This window comes from Orussus abietinus, unplaced genomic scaffold (genome assembly GCF_000612105.2).
Source record: "Orussus abietinus isolate OABI.00-Male unplaced genomic scaffold, Oabi_2.0 scaffold282, whole genome shotgun sequence".
NCBI lineage: Eukaryota > Metazoa > Arthropoda > Insecta > Hymenoptera > Orussidae > Orussus > Orussus abietinus.
In genome coordinates, this window is record NW_019394430.1 from 1,612 (window position 1) to 25,224 (window position 23,613).

The 23,613-nt window shown below is 36.6% G+C and overlaps 1 protein-coding gene across 2 annotated transcripts in view; it reads left to right on the top strand.

The window, feature by feature from the left end:
- The first annotated feature begins 1,337 nt into the window (after positions 1-1,337).
- The window catches only part of LOC105697768 (epidermal growth factor receptor substrate 15-like 1), a 29,385-nt gene continuing 7,109 nt past the window's right edge, over positions 1,338-23,613 (top strand). Inside the window, exons 1-13 of one of the 2 annotated variants that reach the window (XM_012421406.2) lie at positions 1,338-1,664; positions 3,042-3,086; positions 3,160-3,393; positions 3,457-3,726; positions 3,932-4,138; positions 4,204-4,367; positions 4,441-4,600; positions 9,734-9,979; positions 11,588-11,650; positions 12,925-13,268; positions 14,751-14,946; positions 15,028-15,141; positions 15,390-15,713. In XM_012421406.2, coding sequence (XP_012276829.1) covers positions 1,638-1,664; positions 3,042-3,086; positions 3,160-3,393; positions 3,457-3,726; positions 3,932-4,138; positions 4,204-4,367; positions 4,441-4,600; positions 9,734-9,979; positions 11,588-11,650; positions 12,925-13,268; positions 14,751-14,946; positions 15,028-15,141; positions 15,390-15,713 — 2,394 coding nt within the window. In that variant the 5' untranslated portion in view covers positions 1,338-1,637. The remainder of the gene's footprint in view (positions 1,665-3,041; positions 3,087-3,159; positions 3,394-3,456; positions 3,727-3,931; positions 4,139-4,203; positions 4,368-4,440; positions 4,601-9,733; positions 9,980-11,587; positions 11,651-12,924; positions 13,269-14,750; positions 14,947-15,027; positions 15,142-15,389; positions 15,714-23,613) is intronic. The other variant, XM_012421407.2, reaches the window with a different exon arrangement.

Here is a 23,613-nt window from a genome sequence, read left to right on the forward strand (position 1 = left end):
ACTGGTTGTCTACCTGTACGAAAACATACCTATAGAGGATCATCTAATGCCAGTATGACCGTTGAAAGAACGCCATTCAGTTGCTCTTCTGCTTTTTGTGCGTGATTTTGTATTGTGCAAGTTGAAGCATTTTTTGTGAGCAGCCGAAATGAGTGGCCAAAAAAAGGTTTATCTATCAAAGAAGGGGTCAAAATCAAATACTTGGTCTTCGTATAAGACCAATATTTCGAAGCGTAGACTGGTAAATCGATTCTTAGCAGAGGCAGATGCAGAAGGCGTGAGCGCGTCGGCCAAGAAACTACGACTGTCAACGAGTTCGCGTGATAATGACACTAACGCTAAATTCGGTAACAGATTTATAAATTTCGTAACTGTTATGAACGCAATTGCTGAAGTGGTTGTTTGCAAAACGTGCGGTCAAGATGTAAAAATCACTGAATCGGCCATGCGCGGTTTGGGTTTCAAGATCGTAATTTCTCGTAACCAGTGTGAGAAAACTGAAATACCTAATTGCCTTTATGTGAGAAATGGATATGAAATTAATCGCAGAATCACCTTAGCGATGCGATTATTAGCTGTAGGTTTGAATGGTATAAAAAAGTTTAGTGCCTTCATGGAATTGTCACGGCCGATATACCATTCCTTTTATGACAAACTTGTCGAAGCAATTGCTGTAGCAACGAAAACNGTTGATGCGTCGTAAATTTTCCGACGGTATTTCACTGTATATATATTTAGAAACTATTTCTTTTAAGCTAAGATAATATTCTAACTTCGGTTCAGTGAATGGAACAATTGAATCACTAAGAAACTTGTTAACATTTAATAGAACATGTTCTATTATATTCTTTATAAAATTCTGTAAATTATTATTTTACAAAAACTACGTTAGGTGGGTCAGGGACGCTCCACAGTAATACTAAAATAATTTTCATTAATTGTTTTTGTATATAAATATTTATTTTCTTTATGAAATCCATTCTGCCCCTCGAGCGATTCAAATTCCGCGCTGCTCCTGCCGCTAGTACGCTGCGCGGCCGGAGAGGCAGAGCGGACAGGAAGAAACCATCGACGGAATCCAGTGCAAATATAGTCACTGACTCTTTGATCCGGTTCCACGACTCTAGTTAACCGAAGTTTAAGTCGTTTATACATGGTTTACATCTCTTTTAAACTAATTAAACTTTTGTTAACTCTCGTTGTGGAACAGGGCCTAAGTCCGGCATTTTGGTTTCTGTGAAAACCATTGGAAATGCAATTCATGAGTCCTTCCCCAATTCGAAAACCTCAAATAGTGTTCTCATTGGTCACTGTAGTATTTAGGGTTGAAATTGGACCTATCAGCGTGCTGGTATAGGTTCAAGGCAGACGAGTGAGCTTGAGTGAAGTTTGACGCTAGTACACGCCAGTAGGATAACAGCAGATAACGTGGGTGAGGTTTCCGATAGCTGGGTGGGAAAAGTGCTCGAGAACTTGTTCCCGTTTACGGAATTCGAATTGATCGCGAAGAAATCATTTTAAAAAATTGTGTAGAGGTGTTAACGTCGTTAATCCATTCAAAAAATGCAAGAGGAAATCATTAAAATGACATCTATCGATTGAGTGTCTGATTGGTTAAGGCAGTATTCGATGCAAGTATGGCTGCCCTGCCATCACCTACGCAGGTATATAACAATTTTTACGATTCTACTGTGCAGCAGGCCTCGCCGCAATTCGGTTTATCACCGAAAATGAGTCTGTACATTTCTCTTCGGTATTACATGATTAACCAAGTTTACGCGAGGAAAGACTGTCGAGTAAGACCGAGCTGTTAAAGTTGCTCCACTCGACTTCCTCGTAGTGTTCCTGACAGGAACAGAGTATAAGCCGGGAATTGCTCCTTATTTAGGAAACATGTTCTCAAGTATTTAGAACGTAGATGATGGACATGCATACAAACCACAAAACGCATAAACATGCATAAAAAATGCATAAAAACCTTGTATAGCTGTATTTGTATTTATGATTTTGTACCCTGTCAATGTGATATGAGTGTTAACGTCATAAAGTCATTTGGCATTTGATAATACTTGTCTTTTATGGTGTCGAATTGGGGTCAGTGATAGTAATGGAAACAAGATTTTAACTTTAAATATTGTGTACTTAAAAGTGTTGCCAATTTTATTTTATACAAACATACTAAAGCACGTGTAAATTCTAAGGTTGATCATAATACTTGATATGTTTATATATTACTTACATGTGATAAATGTAATTTAATTTCCTAAAGAACCAATGTTTACAACTATATCATACACAGACTTCTGTTAGAACATGGACTGCTAGCATAAACTGTTAGAAATGATAAATTGTGTGATTAACTAGATATCCAGTTGCCCATTACATGCATGACCAAAATGAATGAAAATAAGATCGAAAATACCACCGTTAAAATGAGGTTTGCAGGTTACAGTAGACTTGTTATTTTTTAACAATTACTTTCTTTTTAAAGGAGAACAATAATATTAAATATAAAAAACACTTCTGTTGAAAGTAAAGCACAAAAAACGTTATGTTCTGTAACCTAAATTTCATACATAGATGAGTCTGTACGTGAATAATTTGTTCTAATATTCAAGCAGTCTCGAATGCAACAATATTGTGGTATTACAAAATGTCTATTTTCAAATAGGTCACTTTTTTAAAGTAAAGTATACCATATAGGCACTGGGTATATAACAACTGCTATTAAACAATCTCGTGGCATATAAAGGATATCCTGTAGAACATAGGTTTCATTTCACTATCATCAATCTAGTTTTTAATTGAAATCTGTGTTGTCATGGTATTATATATTCCATTACCCCATTTAATTCTGAACCTGTTCTGTAAATAATAAAGTTGTAATGGTACATATACACATTCATATATACGTGCGCGCGCGCGCGTGACCATGTATCATGGACTTCCGACTAGACAAATGTGGCATCAATTGCGTTTTTTCAAAAGATTATTAGTAAAAATTAGTGATTCATTTATTTTACAATAGTAACTTGTTATAGGTGGCTGGAAGCCATGCTGCCATATATGAAGCATATTACAATCAAGTAGGTTGTTTATTAATTCATATGCTGATTTCATCAGCTCAGGAAGAAAGATAAAGTCTGTCTTTGTTTAAAGGTTGATCCAAATGGATGTGGGCAAATCGGTGCGATGGAAGCTGCTAGATTTCTTAAGAAATCACAGCTCAGCGATGATGTCCTCAGTAAGATATGGGATTTGGCAGACCCATATTCTCGAGGTGCTCTGGACAAATCTGGAATGTATGTCGCGCTTAAACTATGTGCCTTGGCTCAAGCAGGCAGAGATCTTAGTATGGCTAACTTAAGCATTGAAATGCCTCCTCCAAAAATGGTAAGATTCTTTCAACCCATCGTAGTAAAGAACTAAACAATTATATTGTTCAATACCCACCAGGGAGACATTCCAGCAGCTTTAAAGAAGGGTAACATCACGGCTCTTGTGATTACATCCATTAGTAACGGAGATTGGTCCATTAAACCAACAGAACGTGCAAAGTATGATCAACTATTCGATAGTTTGCAGCCTGGAAATGGATATATTCCAGGAAATAAAGTAAAGGGCGTTTTAATGGATAGTAAACTCCCTTTGGATACGCTTGGAAAAATTTGGGATCTTGCAGACATGGATAAAGATGGAATGTTAGATAGACATGAATTTGTCGTTGTAAGTAATTTTTGAATAATGAAAATCATTACTACTAATATTGCTATTGATAAAGTAACTTTGGGATTTAATTGAACATTTAAGAAACTAACATTTGCATATATGAAATGGTACCAGGTGACAGATTTTAAATCATGCTTTTTGCAGCAGTAATTATCCAATCACCTGTCTCTTGGTAACATTGCTGCTTTTTATAATCTCACAGGCTATGCATTTGGTATACAAAGCATTAGAAAAGTATGCGATTCCCAGCGTATTGCCACCAGAATTGATGCCTCCAGGGAAAAGGAAAGAATCAGCAATACCAGTTTCCAAGTCTCCGGTACCACAGGGAATGGGAGGCCCGCCACCTATTCCACCTTTGCCGAATGTACATGCTATTAACACACTAGTCGGCTTAGAAAATGTGAAAGTGAGTTTTACCATAATTTTTAATTTCAAAACCCAATGATATTAAAATATTTTAATGGTTAACAGCCTCCGGCAGTGCTCTCATGGATAGTACCAGCAGAAGATCAGATAGCAGCGGATAAATTATTTTTGCAAGCAGATATGGACATGGACGGGTTTGTGTCAGGAGTCGAAATTAAAGATGTCTTCCTTCAGAGTGGACTTCCTCAATCAGTACTTGCAGACATTTGGTATGATATACAGACAATTATTTTCTAGCTATTCGCATAAGAACCAGTAAATACAAAAATTCGTTGCCTTTAGGGGTCTATGTGATATAAATCAGAGTGGAAAGTTGAACAAGGAACAATTTGCCCTAGCAATGTGGTTTATAAAACAGAAGATCAGGGGTATTGATCCACCACCAAGTTTGGCACCAGATATGATGCCACCAAGCTTAAGGAAGTTGCCGGATGGTGTTGTGGTACGTTTTTTATTTAATCAGATATAATAATTCCTAAGGTAATGTTTAAGGTATGCTTTTACTACAATTCAAACATATATCCTTCATTCAAAATATATGTTGATCTACAGTGCCTGAGTATGAAGTAATGAAACCAAATATTTTTCAACTAATTCTTTGCACAATATCTGTAATATTTATTCAATTATATACATATAACTAAGCGTTATATCGTACTACGCAAAATTAAAATATCATTTAATATCATAGAAAAGTTTGAGAACATCTAAACTGCAGGGAACATAGACAAGTAATATTGTTAACATATTCATTATCTACCGAAAACCTATTAAGTGGTTTTGCGATATCCGTGATTGTCAAATATCCCTAAATTCGCCGGTAAATAATGTGTTAATTTTAAACTTTAATTGCATAAAATTGGTAAATTAATGTTTCGTATATTGCTTGCGACCTGTGAAGGCCCTCCAAAAAACTAAAAATATCACAAAAAGTATAGCGACCCCGCCAATTATAACAACATAGTGGTCAAATTTTATTTCCAATTCTCGAGTTACTTTCAACTTTATGACTCCGGCAAGTTGTCCATTTTGCCAACAACTAAAATCAAAGTAAAAATGGGGCTAAATTTAAAAACTAATTCCTGTGTTGCTTTTAAACAATAGACTTATAATGTACGAATATTGTTATTTGCGAACCTGTAAATGTTGCCGTCTGCAAATTCTAACTTTTTAAACGATATACGTTTTTTCGCGTTAATGCGTATTCTTCCTCCTGTCTGCTCTTCTATGAGAGAAGGTGTGATTACTTGGCCTGCAACTTTCCATTCAATAGGTGTCTCTGAGTTCAGATTTCTAGAAATCATTGATAGTATTTCATTTTGATGATTGAAAAACTAATTAAATTATAAGCTCTATCTCACCCTGGACATGCAATTTCACATTTTGTGTTACATTTCTCATACAGAGTTATTCGAACTGCCGTCGGTAGCAGTTCAGGAACACCTTGAATCATCGAATAAATTCCAGCACTATTATTAGCGGTTTCTATTATTCGACCGAATTTGTCACGTACTTCAAAAACGATGTTTTTCCTGCATTTTACCTGTCATCACGTAAAAGTCCTTTTATTTTTGCTGGTAATATAATTAATAATATATTAAACGATTACTTCATATTTATTTTCGAATTGTTTTTATTTATACGTTTATATTATTATGCTTCTTATTTAAAGTTTATGACTCATACTTATACCTTACTTAGTGCTCAATGACGTTTTTTACGTAATTAAAGACTACCGATAAAAAATATGTTTTAATATTAAAAAGGCTGTATGAGCGCAATCCATTGATTACATATTAATTCCGTAACCAAGGTTATTTAAGAATTACTAACAATTTAAATTGATTACTTACATTGTACACGTAATACCACTGTTACTAATTAATAGTTGTTTCAATATACCTTACAAAAACCGACCATGATCTCTGTTTTTCGGTCTTTCACAACTTTGATATCCTGAATTTTTTTCGGTGTGTGTTTAGATCTGCATGGTAGTTTATTCCTGAAAATGGGTAAAATAGTCTTCATCAGAGTCCCAAGTTCTTCACTGTAAACTTCATCATTCTGAGGTTCAGTTATCCCTACAAAATTTTCTGTTTGTTCATCCACAGATTCTTGATCTTTGACCGTTGTTGATTCTTCTTGGGCCATTATGTCTTCTAATTCACTTTCTTCAACTGTACGTGTTAACTTTGTTATTCTCTTCTCTACTTTATATTAAAATTAGAATGACTAAGAATAATTTTTTAAGCAATGCGTTTGAAATATTTGTGCCTTAAGGTGAAGTGAAACCTCCCTCAAATCAGTCAATTCGAATACAACACTTTTTTTTAACGGTATTGGACCAAACCGTCCGAAGCTTTGACACATTACTCGTGATCATCTAAGAAGTGTCCTGACACATTCAAAATTTGGATTTTTCATATAAATTTTTTAACTTAGCCCAGACCAGAACCAAAATGGCGTCAAGCCATCATATTTCGATCAATACACAATTATCGAAGGCTCTGATATGAGAAACGAAAGGGTCAGGACAATTTTACGCCAATTTAGAACATTCTGGTAATCGATAAACTCGCATTTGAACGGGATAAACGCAAAAAAAGGTGTTGTATGCGCTTCTATGCTAAAACGATGGTAATACGAGGTTTCGGAGTGAAAATTTAATTGACCTGGAAATCACAGATGATGCAGGGGGTCCCTCTGCAGTCAATCAGGGCCCCAGAAAGCATGAATCCAGATAATTTCTAGCATTTTACTTCGATTTCATTATAATTATTGTATGAAAACAACAGGTGGAATATGCCATTTGGTACAATACCCAATATAATTCGACACAGCTGTCAATATAAAAACGAACGTCGGCAACGTAGGCATTTAGAAAAATCTTCTTTATCGACGTTGATCAAGTTCCTCGACGTGTTTCACTTCACCTTAAAGTTACGAACATGTTAAGGTCTGTGTACAATCCTTTTCAAAAGTTTTATTTATCGTAATGATTTTTAATTATCAAGATATTTAATTTTCATTGGCCTACTCCGATTATGCTTTACAAAAATCAAAACAATTTATAATAAATCGACCCTTACCGTATTTTGAACTCCAATGTATATACATAAAGATTGTCTAGGAGAATTGGAAATATCTTACTTTGTCGTTTGTACGGTCGTAAATTTAATTTAGGAGCACTTTCGTTAGCAACGTATCTATGTGCGGAAGACTCTAACAATGACACGGTACAGTAACCGTATTTGATCCTTTTACCAACAATGTCACACATCGAACATTGTGACCAGTCTGTCCAGGTGGAATAAATTTCTATGTCTAATTCTTGAATTACCGAGGGCGGCATTACATGTTTTTTTAAAGGTGCAGTATCAGGATGCACTATATTTATATTATCTAAATTACTATCTATTGATAAATAATAAGGAGCCCCTATTATTTCCACCAATTTGCACCAATATTGGCCTGCTTGGTCCATCTGAGTAAAATTGTATAAAATCACCCTTAATTTGTATACATTACGTGTAAACTAAATGTTAAATTATATAAACATAACGTACGTAAGCATAACGTATAAACGTAACGTAGTAAACATACGATATTTTACAGTAATAGTAAAATAACCCACAAAATATTTACTTGAATATCGAACATGCCCAGGCTTTGATCCTCCAAAGAAAATACAGTGTGTTCAGAATAGTCTACCAGTTTATTGATAACACTATGATTGCTGCTACTATTAAATAGCCACTCTACTGTTTCTGGTAAAGTTATTTCCAGAGGTGAAATACAAATTTGGCACTGTAACCTAGTTAAGAAGTCGGGGGGGTGTATTACTTTGCAATTTCGAAACTGATTTTTTTAACAAATTGATCAGTGACATTGCCCTTGTTTTGAAATCATAATAATGATAAATATTACAAAATGGAGAAATAAAATTGCAATAATACATACGTTATGGATGTTCCTTCCATTGCCGATAACGCAATCGGATATAGTGTTTTTTCTGGGCCAATTTCCATGAACTTTTCTCTTAAGCAATTGTAATACTTTTGCCATTGTTCCCTGTGCATTTGACGAATAGTCTCATTGCTTCCCGGATATTCAAATTCATTAACATCCAAAAATATTTCATTTCCTACGAATAGGGTATATATTCTGTTAAACAAAATTTCTCTGAACATTTGAAAGATTATCACATTTCAAACCTTGCATAAGTTTATTCATTTTGTTCTTTAATGTTCCGTATTTGTCTTTAAATCTTTCTTTCGCGTCAAAAGTAAACACTATAATTATTCTACAGTGCAGCAAAAGCGAAATGCTAGTGAATTCACGTATCATTTCTATCTTCTTGTTACGTTTTTATATAATACTGTAAATGTTTATTTTCTGTTTTAATTTAGTTATGTGTTTGCTCTCAAGCCTTTGACATTCATGTATGCATTATGTATCATTGGTTACTGGATATTTTAAGCTTTCTCTTGTTTACCTGATTTCTCACTTGTTAGATAAATTTTCACAATTCGTAAAAGTCAGTTTTGACATCAGTGCTGAATTTAATGCAAAATGGAGAGGTCAAAGGCCCATAAAAATTTGTTGGATAATAGAGAGCGACAAAATATAAACGTGGAATATTATCTGCACATTTTACCAGAATGCATTCAAAAAACACGATCCTCCATTGATAGCTTTAGCGAGGAAGAAGGCTACAAATTCTTTGTACATAAATAAACTACGTCAAGAAGCGAGGGAGTCAAGATTAGAAGCATTATGTACCCCGGATAATTCCGGAAAGCTTTATCTTAAATCGTTGAAAAAATATAAAAAAGAATTTAGAATTCGCATGTTATACGATAAACATTTTATCCCCATTTCTGAGAACGATAGGCCAAATGAGTTGAAAAATATAAAATCATCGAACATATCACTTAACAAACAAATGTAGATCATGTCTGCAAGGATTAAACAAGTTTGCCGAAAGATTGCATAAGTGATATTCTTTCGGAAGAGTTGTACTACATACTAGTTTAAGGGCCCAGTAAAACCAGGTCAGCCATATTGAATTTTGACGTCAGAGGTGAGGAGAACCCGCAAAATTCCCAACTGGTATTTGGATACATTTTTTTCGTTTTCGTCAAAATGTGGTCGCCGTAGTAATTAATGGATGTGAAAAATGTCAGCTGGTCCATGTTTATGTTGACGTTGTGTTCATTGCCGAATTATCACTTCGGAATCCTAACCTCGTTAACGAGCTAATTATCGGAGAGTGATATCTCGTTTCATTGGGCACGATACGTCATAAACTGACCGGCTGACACATTTCACGAGTACATAGCTTCTTCGCGTCGTGTTTTTTATTAGCAAACGTTATTAGTTTCGTAGAACGCTGATTGGGAATTTCACGCAATTTCGTCGCCTCTGACGTTAAAATTCAATGTAGCTGCCATGGCTTTACTGGATCATCAAGTATTGAACGACCAAGCATTAATATTTATAATTCGTATTTTATTATATCAATTAAATGAGATAATTATGAAAGAAAGAGGTTTGAGTCTACTTAATATTTCAGGAAAACAACAACATTTCTGGTTATTCAAATCCGGAGCTGGACATGATAAGTAAGGACATTGCAGAGTTAGCGCGCGAAAGGCACACAATGGAGCAAGACATCGCGCAAAAGGAAGCAGACATTAAAATAAAAAATGGCGAGATCAAGAGTCTGCAAAGCGAATTGGACACTCTTGCTGCTACCTTGAAACAATTGGAGAACCAAAAGGGGGAGGCTCAAAAGAGACTGAATGATTTAAAAGCACAGGTGATTTATTCATGTTCGTGGCTAATTTCGAATGTCCTGCTTGGTGGACTTGCAGTTTCGCTTAAATATGTACGTGCACTTTTGAACTGCGCGTAAAAGATAAAAAGGACGAATGATAAAGAAGGGTGTTTTCTTTGTGAAATTTGTTGATATAAGTAGTTTCTATTATTTTTCTGGTTTAATCTTGTTGTGTAAATGAATGTTAACCCATCATGTACTAAACATTAATGAAAGTTGCATTTTTGTAAATCATTTTTACAAACGGTTCTTTAAAATACTAATGACGATACAATTATCTATGATACAAAGAATGTCTTAGTATCGACAAAAATATTTTTCTGATATGTTAAGGGGGAATAGTATGTTTCAAAAAAGCCAGAGTGCTGCCACATAATGGCAAGCAGTGGCAACATTTGTGATGTAACACTTGAGATGTAAGCACTGATGCCGTATCGTGCCGTGGACGTCACGGCACCGTGATTTTGATATTAAACAGCCTTATCCCAGTAACGTCAAGCGTTAGTCACCGGGTGCCAGGCATCAATAAAAATTTCATACTTCACGTAAAGAAATAATGACTTTGTTTATGAGAAAATCATTAGTAAACAGATAGCTATTATATTACACACCAAAAGAACTCGGCATTTATCAGTTTCGTGCTTTTTTCATGATGTGTGTACGTATTGCATTTAATGGAAAATTTTACAAGGCTTCGATAAATATGGTAACGTAGCTGGCTGTTTCTGCCGGTCGTCCACTGCGAATCTTCTACAGCGCATAACGTCACGATGCCCTATCAGCGCTCGTGGCGGAAAGTCGGTAAAGTTTTATGCGAGGGAAATGTCCTCATTGACGGCTTCGCATGTTCGCATCCATAAATGTCGAGTTCGGCTATTTAACGGCAGTTCCCAAAGATAGCGTGTGAAGTTGACAAATATACAATTTTCCCTGCGTGGCCCTTTTTTGATATTCATTAGTGGTTTAGTGTAACAATGCCGTAAGCGTTGAACGAGTAACGACACAGGCCATGTTGGACCGCTATGACAGATTCGTGGGCTAGTAATACGGTTTTTACTCATTATTTATATTTTTTTCGAACAAATAATTGAAAAATCTGGCTCCGCAGGGAAAATTATATTTTCCGAAGGCTGTGATTTTATCCATTCAATTTATTCAAAATGCATCCTGTACAAACAGTTTGGGGAGCAAAGTTTCCCCACTTCCAGGTCATAGAAGTGAAAACGCAGACAGAGAAAATGATATACCATTCCCACTTAATGCTGAATATATATTTATCTTCCTCGTCTTGAAATTTTGACTAGGTCGTTCTTTTTATCTAACCGCAGACAAACGAATTGCGATTTGGAAAGCATTAATAATTGCTTAGAAGTATCTTAAATTCGCCAAGCTGTTGCACAATTCGGATATCCATGTAGTTTTGATAAGGAATACACTTCTACTTTTTTTTAATGTAATTTTAATTGTACATTTGTATTTTTTTCATTTTTTATATATTTATTTATTTTTAAAAGTTGCTTATTCCTTCATTAAGATTTTTGCTTCGATGGATATGTTTTGTTATGTTTTTTTGTTATGTTTCGCTTGTAGAGGACCGATGTAGATAGAGAGTTGAGTGAGATCGAACAGGAGATATGCAACGAGCAAGAAAAGGTACACAATAAGCAAAATACTTTTTCCAATGTTAAAATGTCTAAAACATTTTCTATCATTTCAATGCTGAGATATCACTGCTATGCTTTATTGCTATGCATGCAATTCCTCAAATGTATACACAATACCTAATCTTGACGGAGAAATACATAAAAAATATGAACAAAACATTATTAAACTATTGTACAAATTTATAAAAATATTTCATTACATAAGGTGGCAAATTATTAATTTGGATCTAATGACTGGAATATGGAGATTGTAAGAGTACCTGAAGACAGAGATTTAAACTGTGCTATTGACTACATTTCTTTTTAACGATTTATTCTGGTATGTGACTTGCTGCCGTAATGTACTAAGCTAATGAATTGTTGGGTAAATGTGGGGTATAGGGGATCCATGTCCGATGACCTTGATCTTGACTTATATTGTCAAGGTCACCCTGAGTGACTTCCACAAGGTTTTAGCCATCGATCGTTGTCTGTTAAAAAGTTATTATCAAAATAATTTTGATGAGTTGAACGTACGTTTTCGGCATCGGGTGTACATTGAAACTTGACCTTGACATATAGTGTCAGTCACCCTCCTAAATAACCTCCATAAGATTTTAGCTGTCTCTCGTTGTTGAATATACATCTAAAGGCTTGTGTATTACTGTAAGTAACTGGTAGCCCGTCGCCTCACGGTGTCCGGATTCTGACCATTAACGTAACCTAAACCCACATTAACTCAAATTAATCATTTCAAACATAAGAAATACGATATATAAAGTTAAAGGTACGTAAATATTTTTAACCTTTTTAGAACGAATTAATTTGAGTTGATTTAGGTTCAGGATAGGTCATAATTTCGAAAAAAACGTTAATACGTTTACCGAAATGGTGTCTTCTTTTAAATAAGAATTTAGCGAGATAACGACTATGAGTGATAACAGAATATACACAGGAAAAGTCAAAACAGAATAGTAAGTGTATGAATATTTGTATACAATGTGTATATACTACGTTCTGAGCTTTAAATGGGTGGTACATTTTCAGTTCATTAAGATTATTTTGTTATTAACTTTTTAACAAACGACGAGCGACGGCTAAAAATTTGTGTAGGTCACTCAGGAGGGTGACCTTGACAATATATATCAAGGTCAAAGTCATTGGAGGTGGTCCCCTATACCACCAACGTTTACCAATTTTTGTAAAAACTAACACTAATTTTTGACAGGCTAAGAACTAGCACTGATTTAATTAACATTAATCTTTATTTGTTATCTTCTAAAGGTTGACAAATTGCGTCAGCAAGCTGAAGAACAAGAATCAGTGTTACGCGTTCAGGAGGAAGAATTGAATTCCAAACGGCAGGAATTGGAGGGTTTGCGCCAAGAAGAACAAGAACTAGAACAGCAACAGAACAAAAGCAGGGACCAATTGAACGATCTTACGAAAAATCTTCAGAACACTCAGATACAAATTAGCCAAGCAAAAGCAAAGATCACACATCTGGAGGAACAGCAGCGGCAAATGACCGATGCCATTGCGTTGTATGATTCTGCGCTTGCAACTGGAGATGCTTCCATCGTTCCTGATACAACTCTTCAGTACAATCCGGAAGTCGAAGAGCCAGAGTACATACTTTGAACTCATAAATTATACCTGTTTGATCTTTTTAAATTTTCCGTCTTTATATTTATAACGTAGGGTGTTAGAAAAGTTTGAAAATACTTTAATATTTTATGGTACCACTCAAAAAGCCCGAGTTGACCGTGCTGCCAGGTAACGATAAACAGCGGCAGCACTTGTGACGTAAGCGCCGTTGCTCTACCGTGCCGTGGAAGTCATGGCACCGCGATTTTTATGTTAAGCAATCCTATCCCAGTAACGTCGAGCGTTAGAATCCCAGGGTGCCGGGCCTCATTAAAAATTTCAAATTTCGCGTAAAGAAATAAAGACAGTGTTACTAAGAAATTCATTAGAAAGTACATATCTATTGTTTTGCACAACAAAAGAACTCGACTTTTACAAGTTTTATGCCTTTTCATGATGCGTGTACGTACTGCATCTATAGGAAATTCTACAAGGGTCTCGATAAGTACGGTCACGTAGCTGGCTATTTCGGCTAGTCGATCAGTGCGCATCTACAGCGCATGACGTCACGACTAATGCTCGTGACGAAAATACGGTGAAGTTTTATGCGAGGGAAATGTCCTCGTTAACAGCTTCGCATGTTCGCACTCAAAAATGTCGAGTTCGGTCATTCAACGGTAATTTCCAGTGATATGATGTGAAGTTGACAAGTGTACAATTTTCCCTGCGTGGCCCTTTATTTATTTTGATTCTCTTACGGCATCGACAAAACCACTGTTTTGTATAACAATGCCGTAAGTGTTGAACAAGTAACGGCACAGGCATTGTTAGACTGCTGTGACAGATTCGTGGGCTGCCAGTACGGTTTCTACTCATCATTTATATTTTCTTTCTGACAAATAATTTAAAAATATGGCTCCGCAGGGATAGTAATATTTTTGAAAAGCTGTGATTTCGTTCATTCGAGTTACTCAAAGTACATCCTATACAAACATTTTTGAGTGCGAAGTTTTCCTGCTTCCACCTCCCGTAGGTATAAAAACGCACATAGAGAAAATGATGTACCATCTCCCCTTAAAGGGTTTAAAAGTTTTAGTCAATAGCTATATCCGTTGGACATTGAATGAGGAAGAGCATCATTTTCTTAAATGGAATACCCTATTTTTATCATGTAGCGTTATAGATGATTGTGGAAACTTTCTAAAAAAACAAACTGATAACTTGTTTCTGTCAGAAATTGCCTAGTTATGGGTTTTGGAATTAACTGTGCCGCCAGCATCAGCATTATTCGTGGTGCCCCTCGTGAAAGTTGAATAGTCGGATTTCACACACACACATACACACGCAGGGCGGGGGGGGATTTTCAAACTTTTCTAAGCCCCGGTAATTTGCTACGGTATAATAAATATATTGGTTGATAATGGATATATTATACGTAATAGATATGGTAGTCCATAACAGAAATATTATTTTACAGAAAATTTGTATAATCCTAATCCTAAGTAATTTTATTCATTGATTAGATGTAATGGAGACACCCAGAACGTGAATGTTAATGGGGTTAATGGCGAATCAGCATACTCTTTCTCAAAAGCGAATGGACCTGGGGAATTGAGCGGATTTGGAGATCAGGATCTTTTTGCGTCAAGTAAAGCTAAAGAAGCTTTCGGTGCTCCGGATTCCGATCCATTTGAAAATACATTTCAGTCGCAAGCCAACGTAAGTTTTTATTTCATTAAATCAACATGTTAGTATGGTAATTTATCAAATTATAACTTACATATAAAATTTTGATTCCAGCAGGGAGGATTTACTACGGATCCGTTTGCAGCATTTAATAATGGAGCCACCTCAAAACAGGATCCGTACGACCCATTTGGTGATGGAAAGAAAACAGACAACAAGCCTACTGCTGTAAGATGTTTAATTTTTCTTACATAGATACCTAGATACAAATAAAGTACAAATATAATAATCATTTTAGATAAGTATACACGAGACGGTATTACTGCAGAAGAGCAGTTATCGTGTTAATCAGATGAACTGTGCGATAAGTAAAAATTGATTGTATTATGTCCGATGCAATGAAAACAAAAAGGAGACATATCTACCTGTTCGTGCAATGTATAATCAAGTTCATTACAAATATTTGTTTTCTTCAGACCACCGCGGATCCCTTTGGTGAGGATCCCTTCGCAAATCTTCATGCTCCTCCGCGTCCAGAGAGTCCAAGCCCGGCTTTACCACCAAAGAAAGCGAAGCAACCACCACCACGACCTGCTCCCCCGAGACCTGTTCAAGGCCCATCAGGACCCTTGCGAGCAGCACCTGCACCGCCAACTCCCTCGCCTACTCCAGATCCATTTGCTAATGCAAATTCGGATCCGTTTGCTGCCCCGGTACAGGGCATTGCGGACAACAACAACGATAACACCTTCGATTCTCCTTCCACCGGATTTGCTGACTTCGCAAACTTCGATTCTAAGGTTAGTTACAAAAGGCATTATCCTTCATTTTAGCACGATTAACCAAGCTTGCTGAATTTAGTTCCTTAAGAGGCCTTGATGCGTAAGCTAGTTGGTTGAATCTATCGTTACGTCTCTTTTGGAAATTATCTAAACTTTTTTACACGTCGGTGTATTACAATCCACGAGGTTAATTGTCACTTTACAATGTTACCACGTTATTGCCAAATGGTGGTTTACCACTTTGTCAATAGTAACACTTAGCCAACTCAGGAGTCGGTTTCTGTTCGGCGTTTACTTGATGTCGATAAATTCCCCCGCTCCATTTCCCCTCGGTCTATGTCGTTTCAAAACGTAGATTCCCGAAATCACGAATACTGCACCATGTGGCCAGACCCCGCTATTGAAGCAGTTATTAATATTTTTAAAAAATTATAATTCATTACTAGCTTCATTTCTATTAATACTAGTATTATGGAATGATTGTAATAGACAATAATAATTATCATTATTTTTTATTATAATTATTACGAATATTTATTAATAATGGGATAACATTATAGGATATTATAACTTCCTCTCATGAGAGAATGGGTAGCACGCGATTTTTATAAAAATTAATGATAAACCAACAAAAAATGTTCCCAGAAATGGGTACTAGTTGACAATGTAATTGAAAAATTTTGCGTCATATTGCTTAAAAAAAGAATATTCACATAGAACGATTATAAAGTAAACTTCCATTTGTTCATAATAATTTATCACATGAGTGATATAGGTCTTAATTTTTTAATTCATCCGTAATTGTTCGGTTGATAAAAGTATTTTGAATATAGAATGCAATTAAATAGTAGTTTCTGAGTTATAAACAGTATCAAAGAATAATTTTTGGTTACTACTAATTTCAAATTGTTTGTATTTGATTAATCGCCCATCTCAGAATTTCAGATCGGATCTATCCTTAGGTCTAAAATGTTGAACTTAGAGAGTTTCGTTTATGGAGAAGCTGCACTTGTTATGGCCAAATTCAGACCGGGAGCGACAAGTTACTGGCAGCAAGCAACAATCAATGAAGAATGCAAATTTTCTGCACCTTTACCGTCATTTTAGAAACAGTATCATTGATGGTCGCTTGTTACTCGGTTCTTGTCGTTTTCGAATTGAATCTGGCAATAGAGCGCGCAGCTTTTCCATATTAAAAACCCTTTAGGTTCAAAAATTCGGACCGAGAACTGATTCGATCTCAAATTATGAGATGGACAAGCAAACAAACAAATATAAACAATTTCAAATTAATCATAATACAAAAACTTTTTAATGAAAAAAAAAGTCGACTTCAAGACAGACAGTACAAAGTAATAAATAATGGTGTACAAGCTACTTATCTTCTAACTACTGTACATTTTTAAAGCCCTTAGTCACCTTCTTTTAATACGTTAATACGTTATATGCCATAAAAATATGATATAATAAAAAATAATTCGTAAATGACAAGAAGAGAGTATAAAATAACATTATTAGAATATGATAAAATTACCGGTAATTTCAGTTATAAATAAACCGAGTGGAGCATTTAACCTGTTAACTGCGGAATTTACTTACGGGTTACCGACGTGTATATACGTTTTTGGTTACAGTAAATTCTGCGGTAAACAAATTAATTTGAGACACCGTTACGTTTGAGGAACAAAGCATTTTAGTGGAAATGTGTTAAATAAAGCTTCTTCGATTTCGAAACGGAAGTATAATAATAATATTTATTATGCATTCGAAGGTCATTTCAGGATCAGCTTTAATTTTTTTTTTAACTAAAGCCCGATTATTTTATTACAACATTATATTGAATGAAAAAAAAAGTAACTTTCATTAGAGCGATTATTTAATACGGCTTCAGTTTTGCAAGACAATAATGAAAATAATGTCAAAAACGTTTAATTTCGAGTTACCTTATTCAATGGCACCATTCTACTGTTTACATCAGTCAGTTACTACATTTCCACCGGCACCTTAAGGTGATACGAAAAGGTTAGTCTATATATATCTGTGAAGTCAAATCGTTCGTGAGAGGATTCTCCAAATTGAGCGTACAGATTCGTTTCCAATTTTTCCCGTGAATATAAAGGCCCTAAGACAGATCCTGAACCGCATGAAATTTCACTTTTTATTAAACAATTTTTTTTATTTATCACGGACTAAAACCAACATGGCGTCGTCCATGCACGTTTTTGATATTTTGCGCCTTTTGAAGGCTTAGAATCGAAAATGAAGAGTTTCAAGACTTAACTCGAACAAATTAGAATACCATAGGAATTAATTATTACAGAGTTAGATGAGAAAATATGGAAAATACTTTCACGAACGATGGCAAAAGAATGTGGGCGTGTCTTGCGGGTAACGCGTGTTTTTAGAGAAAAAATGTAGTTGCAGCTAAATGTTACAGGTGGCGCTATTGGTTCATTAGAGTATTCAAAATCATGAATCCACGGAATTTCGTCAATTTTACTTGGATCTCTTTATAATTATTCTACCGAAATGAAATATAGAACACTTCATATCGTATCGTTCTCAACGTAGAGTGTAACAGACATCAACATAAATATAAATATCCGTAATGTGGCAGCTTATATCATTTGAATATCCAAAATAGCGTTACCACCAAAAAGGGTATAGATAAATTTTATTTTTATCGCCGATTAATTTTCTTGGCGCTTTTATATCATCTTACATATCGAATTTATAAGTATTGAATGAATAAGTCTGGCATTTAAGGGGATATGAAAGTAGCATCAGAGGAGTCAATCGTTGATGAAACCGTTCTCTGAACTGGGTGTACCGAATCGTTTCAAACTTTACAGTTTGAATTTGGAGACTCTAAGGTAGGTCCTGAAACTCGCGAAATTTCATTTGTTCATAAAGTTGTTTATAGATATTTAAATAAAATTGATGAAAAATGAAATTTCACGGGTGTCAGGACCATTCTTATAGCCTTCATATTGACATTGTCAAATTTGAAACGATTTGGTTTAGCCAGTTCGAAAAAAAGTTTCATGAACAATTGACCTTTCGGCTGTCACTTTCACATCCCCTTAATGTCGTTTCCACCACACTTCCACTGATATTTACAAATCCTGTAATTATTTCTACCGTCAAATCATGGCTTTAAGGTGATATGAAAAACGCTAAGAAATTTAATCGCAGGCGATAAAATAAAATTCATCTGTACCATTTTTTGTTAATATCTCCATTTTGGATACTTAAGTGGTAACATAAACGTGTTATATTACCGACATTTATATTTCTATGGAAGTCTCTTACACTCTACGTTGCGAATTATAAGAAATGAAGCGTTCCATATGTTATTTCAATAGAGTAATTATAGTGAGATCAAAGTCAAACTATCGATATCCCGTGGATTAATGATTTTTTGTACTGTAAGGAATCAACGGCTCCATCTGCAACGTTTAGCTGCAACTAAATTTTTGCTCTAAAAACACCTGTTATCCACGGAACAAGCCAATTTTCTCTTGCAATCATTGGTGAAACTATTTTCCATATTTTTCCATCCGATCTGTATTATTCCATTTCTATAGTATTCTAAATTGTTGAGCCAGATCATGGAACTCTTCATTTTCGATTCTATACTTTCAAAAAGCGTAAAATATCAAAAACGTGCACGGACGACGCCATGTTGATTATAATTCCTGATAAGCAATTTTATTATAAAAAGTTTAATGAGTTTCAATGTCTTACCGCACTCCTTCTTCACGTGGTAAAATTTGAAACGATTCGGCACACCTAATACGGAAAATACTTTCACGAACAATTTGACCTCTCCGATATACAGGATGTCTCAAAATATATTATATAATTAATTTTTCAAGGGGCGAAAGAGGGTGGAATTTTGAACAAGAAGTTCTTTTTCCATTTTTGGCTCAGAACATTTCTCGTCGAATTATGCGTAATTAAAGTTGAGCAACGAGACGGCGCGCAGCCGGAACACGCAGGGGCGCATCGCTTCATGGAGCCCCTTGCTCATGCCTTACGTTCCTCCAGAAAAATTTCATTTTAATATGTCAAATTATTTAATGAATGAATGTCAAATTATTTAGTAAATGACTAAATAAATAAATAAGTAAGAATAAAACAGTTATAAGTTCATCAAATAATTTAAAAATCATTATTTAACTACATAATAAATCAATAAATTATTGATTGAACAATTAATGAACTAATTCATTAATTGTCAGTCAGTAATTTATTGATTTATTATGGAGTTAAATAATGATTTTTAAATTAATTATTTGATCAATTTATAACTGTTTTTATTCTTATTTATTTATTCATTCATTTATTAAATAATGTGACGTATTAAAATGACATTTTTTCTGGAGGAACGTAAAGCACGAGCGAGGGGCACCATGGCGTGCCACAACCCTGCATAATCCGGTCGCGTGCCGTCTCGTTGGTCAACTTTCTATTAACAATGAAAAATGTTCTGAGCCAATAACGGGAAAGAAACTTCTAGTTCAAAATTCCACCATCTTTCACCGCTTGAAAGGATTATCGATTATAGAACACCCTGTATATAGACTGATCATTCTATAACACCTTAAGAAGTTCTTCATACTTACAAATCCGGTACTAGGATATCGATGGAAACGTAGTAAGTGTTCGTATCGGTTCGTATCGGTTCGTATCGGTTGAGAAAAATCACCACAGTTACAAAAAAAATAGAATTACCCTCTTCATTTAAACAAATGTAAAAATGGTAACCTATTGCCCAAAATAACTCTATATAGAACGTTCTTAATATTATTTTTATTATTATCTTACGAAGTTGAAAAGATAAAAAATATTTCCGTTGAACGTTACTACTGTTTCATATAATACGATATTGAAATTAAAAAATAAGGCTTCTATTTAACCCTTTAACTACGGCTGAGTCAGACGTGGAGATGTACCACCTGTACGGATACCTTGACCGCGGAGTGCTAATGTTTTGTTCGAATTCATTTTCTAAGGACTAAATAATGAGAGACGGTTTGATGGAGCTGTATGTTTCCTTATTTTTATTCGCTCTTTTGTGAACGCCCGAGATCCCGCCACTCTCGACACTTTTTTCCCCCCATGCAGATCCTTACTTGACTAACTGTCGCGCGCTCCGCAGCGCCTTCCTCGAGTGCGTCTCGGGGGCGCACTAGCTGACGAGTCCGTTCGGGAATGCGCCGCGTTGGATACATTTGAAAAAGTGCTACAGTTTAACCCTTCCTGACAATGGTTTGCCTCGGGCCTCACAGCCAACCCACCATTCCCGCTGTACGCTTGCATACGTGCACTCTACTCGGATGCAGGGCGTCCTTATCCGAATCCTCGTGGGGACGCCGGGGCCTCATATCGACGGCCTTCCATACTCCCTGGTAGGACCTCTGGGTCGTCTGGTGGTTTTCAATATCTGCGACCACACCTATCATTCCGCAAAACCTAAATGACCTGATATGGCCCTTTGAATCGCGGGATAATCTTTTAGGGTGCACCTGCCGTACTTTCGAAATTTCGGATCATTACATATTCGCCGCTACAGTATTGGTGCGTCTCCTTCTGCTTATTGTCAAAATAACGTTGGTTGCTCGCTTGCAACTTCTCGATCTCTGTCGCTGCTTTCGCACGCATGGTCTCCACATCACGGGTGCCGGACATGACGGTATTATCAACATAGTCTTTGATCGCGTCGCACAATTCGTCTCTGTGATTGATCCCGAACAATAATTTCACAGGAGTCTCGCCCGTCGAATTACTTAAGGAATTATTTAATGCGTATTCCACCTTGCGCAGTACTTTGTACCAGTACTGACCGGATTCGTTGTCGACGAGTTTGCTTATCATTGGCCCTAAAATCCGGTTGACATGCTCAACTTGTCCGTTTGCTTTCGGCGAGCCAGTCGCAATCTATGCATTTTTTATGTTTTCGCCTCGCAGAATTTCTTCTAGCTCGCTCGAAGTGAAGCAACTGCCTCGGTCAGAAAATATATACCGAGGACGACTATAGTCCATAAAATATTGCGGGAACCAATCAATCACTTCGCACGTTGAAGTGGTTTTCACGGGATACAGCTTCGTGAACTTAGTGAACGCGTCGGTCACTACGATAATGTGCTTTTGGATAGCGTGAGCCTTCTCGATCGGCCCATAAGGGTCAATATGTACCGTCTGAAACGGTTGGTTCCCTTTCGTTACGCTATGCAGATAATTTTTCCCTCGATCGAGGGATCGAGTGAAGCATTTGGTTCCTGAATATGAGGATCTTCGGGAACCAAAAGGTAGATCTAATCAGGTCACACGTTTTTTTAATAGATAAGTGGCCCATCTTGTCATGGCATTTTCATATTACATACGCTACCATGCTTTGGGGTACACAAAGCTCACTCTCCTTTCGATACACGATCCCGTTTCGCATCTCTTTCGTCGGGTGTTCCGCTTTCTCAAGCTGATCCCTTAAGTCGCTAATTAACGGATCTCTACCCTGGTTAATAGAATGATTTAATTCGGACGGGTTGTCTTCAATCGCAAGGATTTCCGGGACTCGGTTCAACGCGTCAACATGGCGCATCCGGTCGCTGGCGCAGTGCTCGACCTCGTAGTCGTAGCCCTGAGCTCGGATATCCACCTCGAGATCCTAGAGTTTCTCCTTCCGGCCTAGAGTCAACCCCAGAGAGTTATAATCAGTGACAATTATAAAATTAATCTTGTGCAAGTAAACCCTAAAATGACGCAAAGCATAAATAATCGATAGAGTTTCTAGCTCGAAGCTATGATAACGGCTCTCTGGTTCCGTTGTGCGCTTCAAAAAATAAAAGATAGGATGGAACTTGCGGTCCGTTTTGCGCTACAACAGAACGGCCCCGAATCCATGAGAGTGCGGCTCAATTTCATCGTGCAGGCTATAAATTGACAGGATGGGCGCCTTTGTGAACCTCTCCTTTAACATCTGAAATGCTTTTGTTTCCGTCTCTCCGAATGTGAATATTGCGTCCTTTTTCAGAAGATAGTGCAAGAGCTTCGCGATAATCGAAAACGCCTCCATAAACTTCCGGAAGTACAAGCACATCCCGACGAACCGTTTAACGGCTCGTGAGTCCTGGGGTCGAGTGAAGTCCGCGATGGCCTTAATTCCATCTTCTGTAGAACGTATAAGTACGAACATATCAGTTCCAGAACTTGCAAATGATGATCTAGCGTCTCCGTTGCAATTAAAAAGTCGTCTAGGTATACGACGGCGTCACCTTGCTCAATAAAAGTACGCAGTATCTGGTTTACCCATTTCTGAAATCTCAGCAGTGCGCCTTTCAGCCCAAATGGCACTGTTGTGTACTCGAACTGCCTTAGCGGCCTAACAAAAGTAGTGTACTTGTTCGAGTTTTCAACGACGCTGGCATGGTGTAACCCATCCTTTAAATGTAGGATATTAAAGTACTTCTTGCCGTGCAAGACATCCAGTTGATCTTCGATCAATGGCCACGGATAATTGTCTCGAAGTGTCGCTTTATTTAGCATCGATAATCGGAAAACATGAAACGGAAAACATGAAACGGAAACACTTTTTTCCTTCCCGCAGATCCTTACTTGTTTGTTTGTTGTCTGTTTGGATCTCGGCCCTGCTTACTAAGGACCAAGTACCATTGTTTTTTCACCAACGCTACGCGATGCCCCCCTCTTCGATGGTCACCCATCCAAGAAGCGACCGCCCCCGACGTCGTTTAAATTCGTTGATTTTACGCAAACCAGGGTATCGATGCGGCTTGAGCGTTTACTAGATCCTTACTTGACTAACTGTCGCGCACTTTGCAGCGCCCCGAGTACGTCTCGGGAACGCACCAGCCGACGGGTTTCTTCGGAAATGCGTCGCGTTGGGTACGTCCCGAAA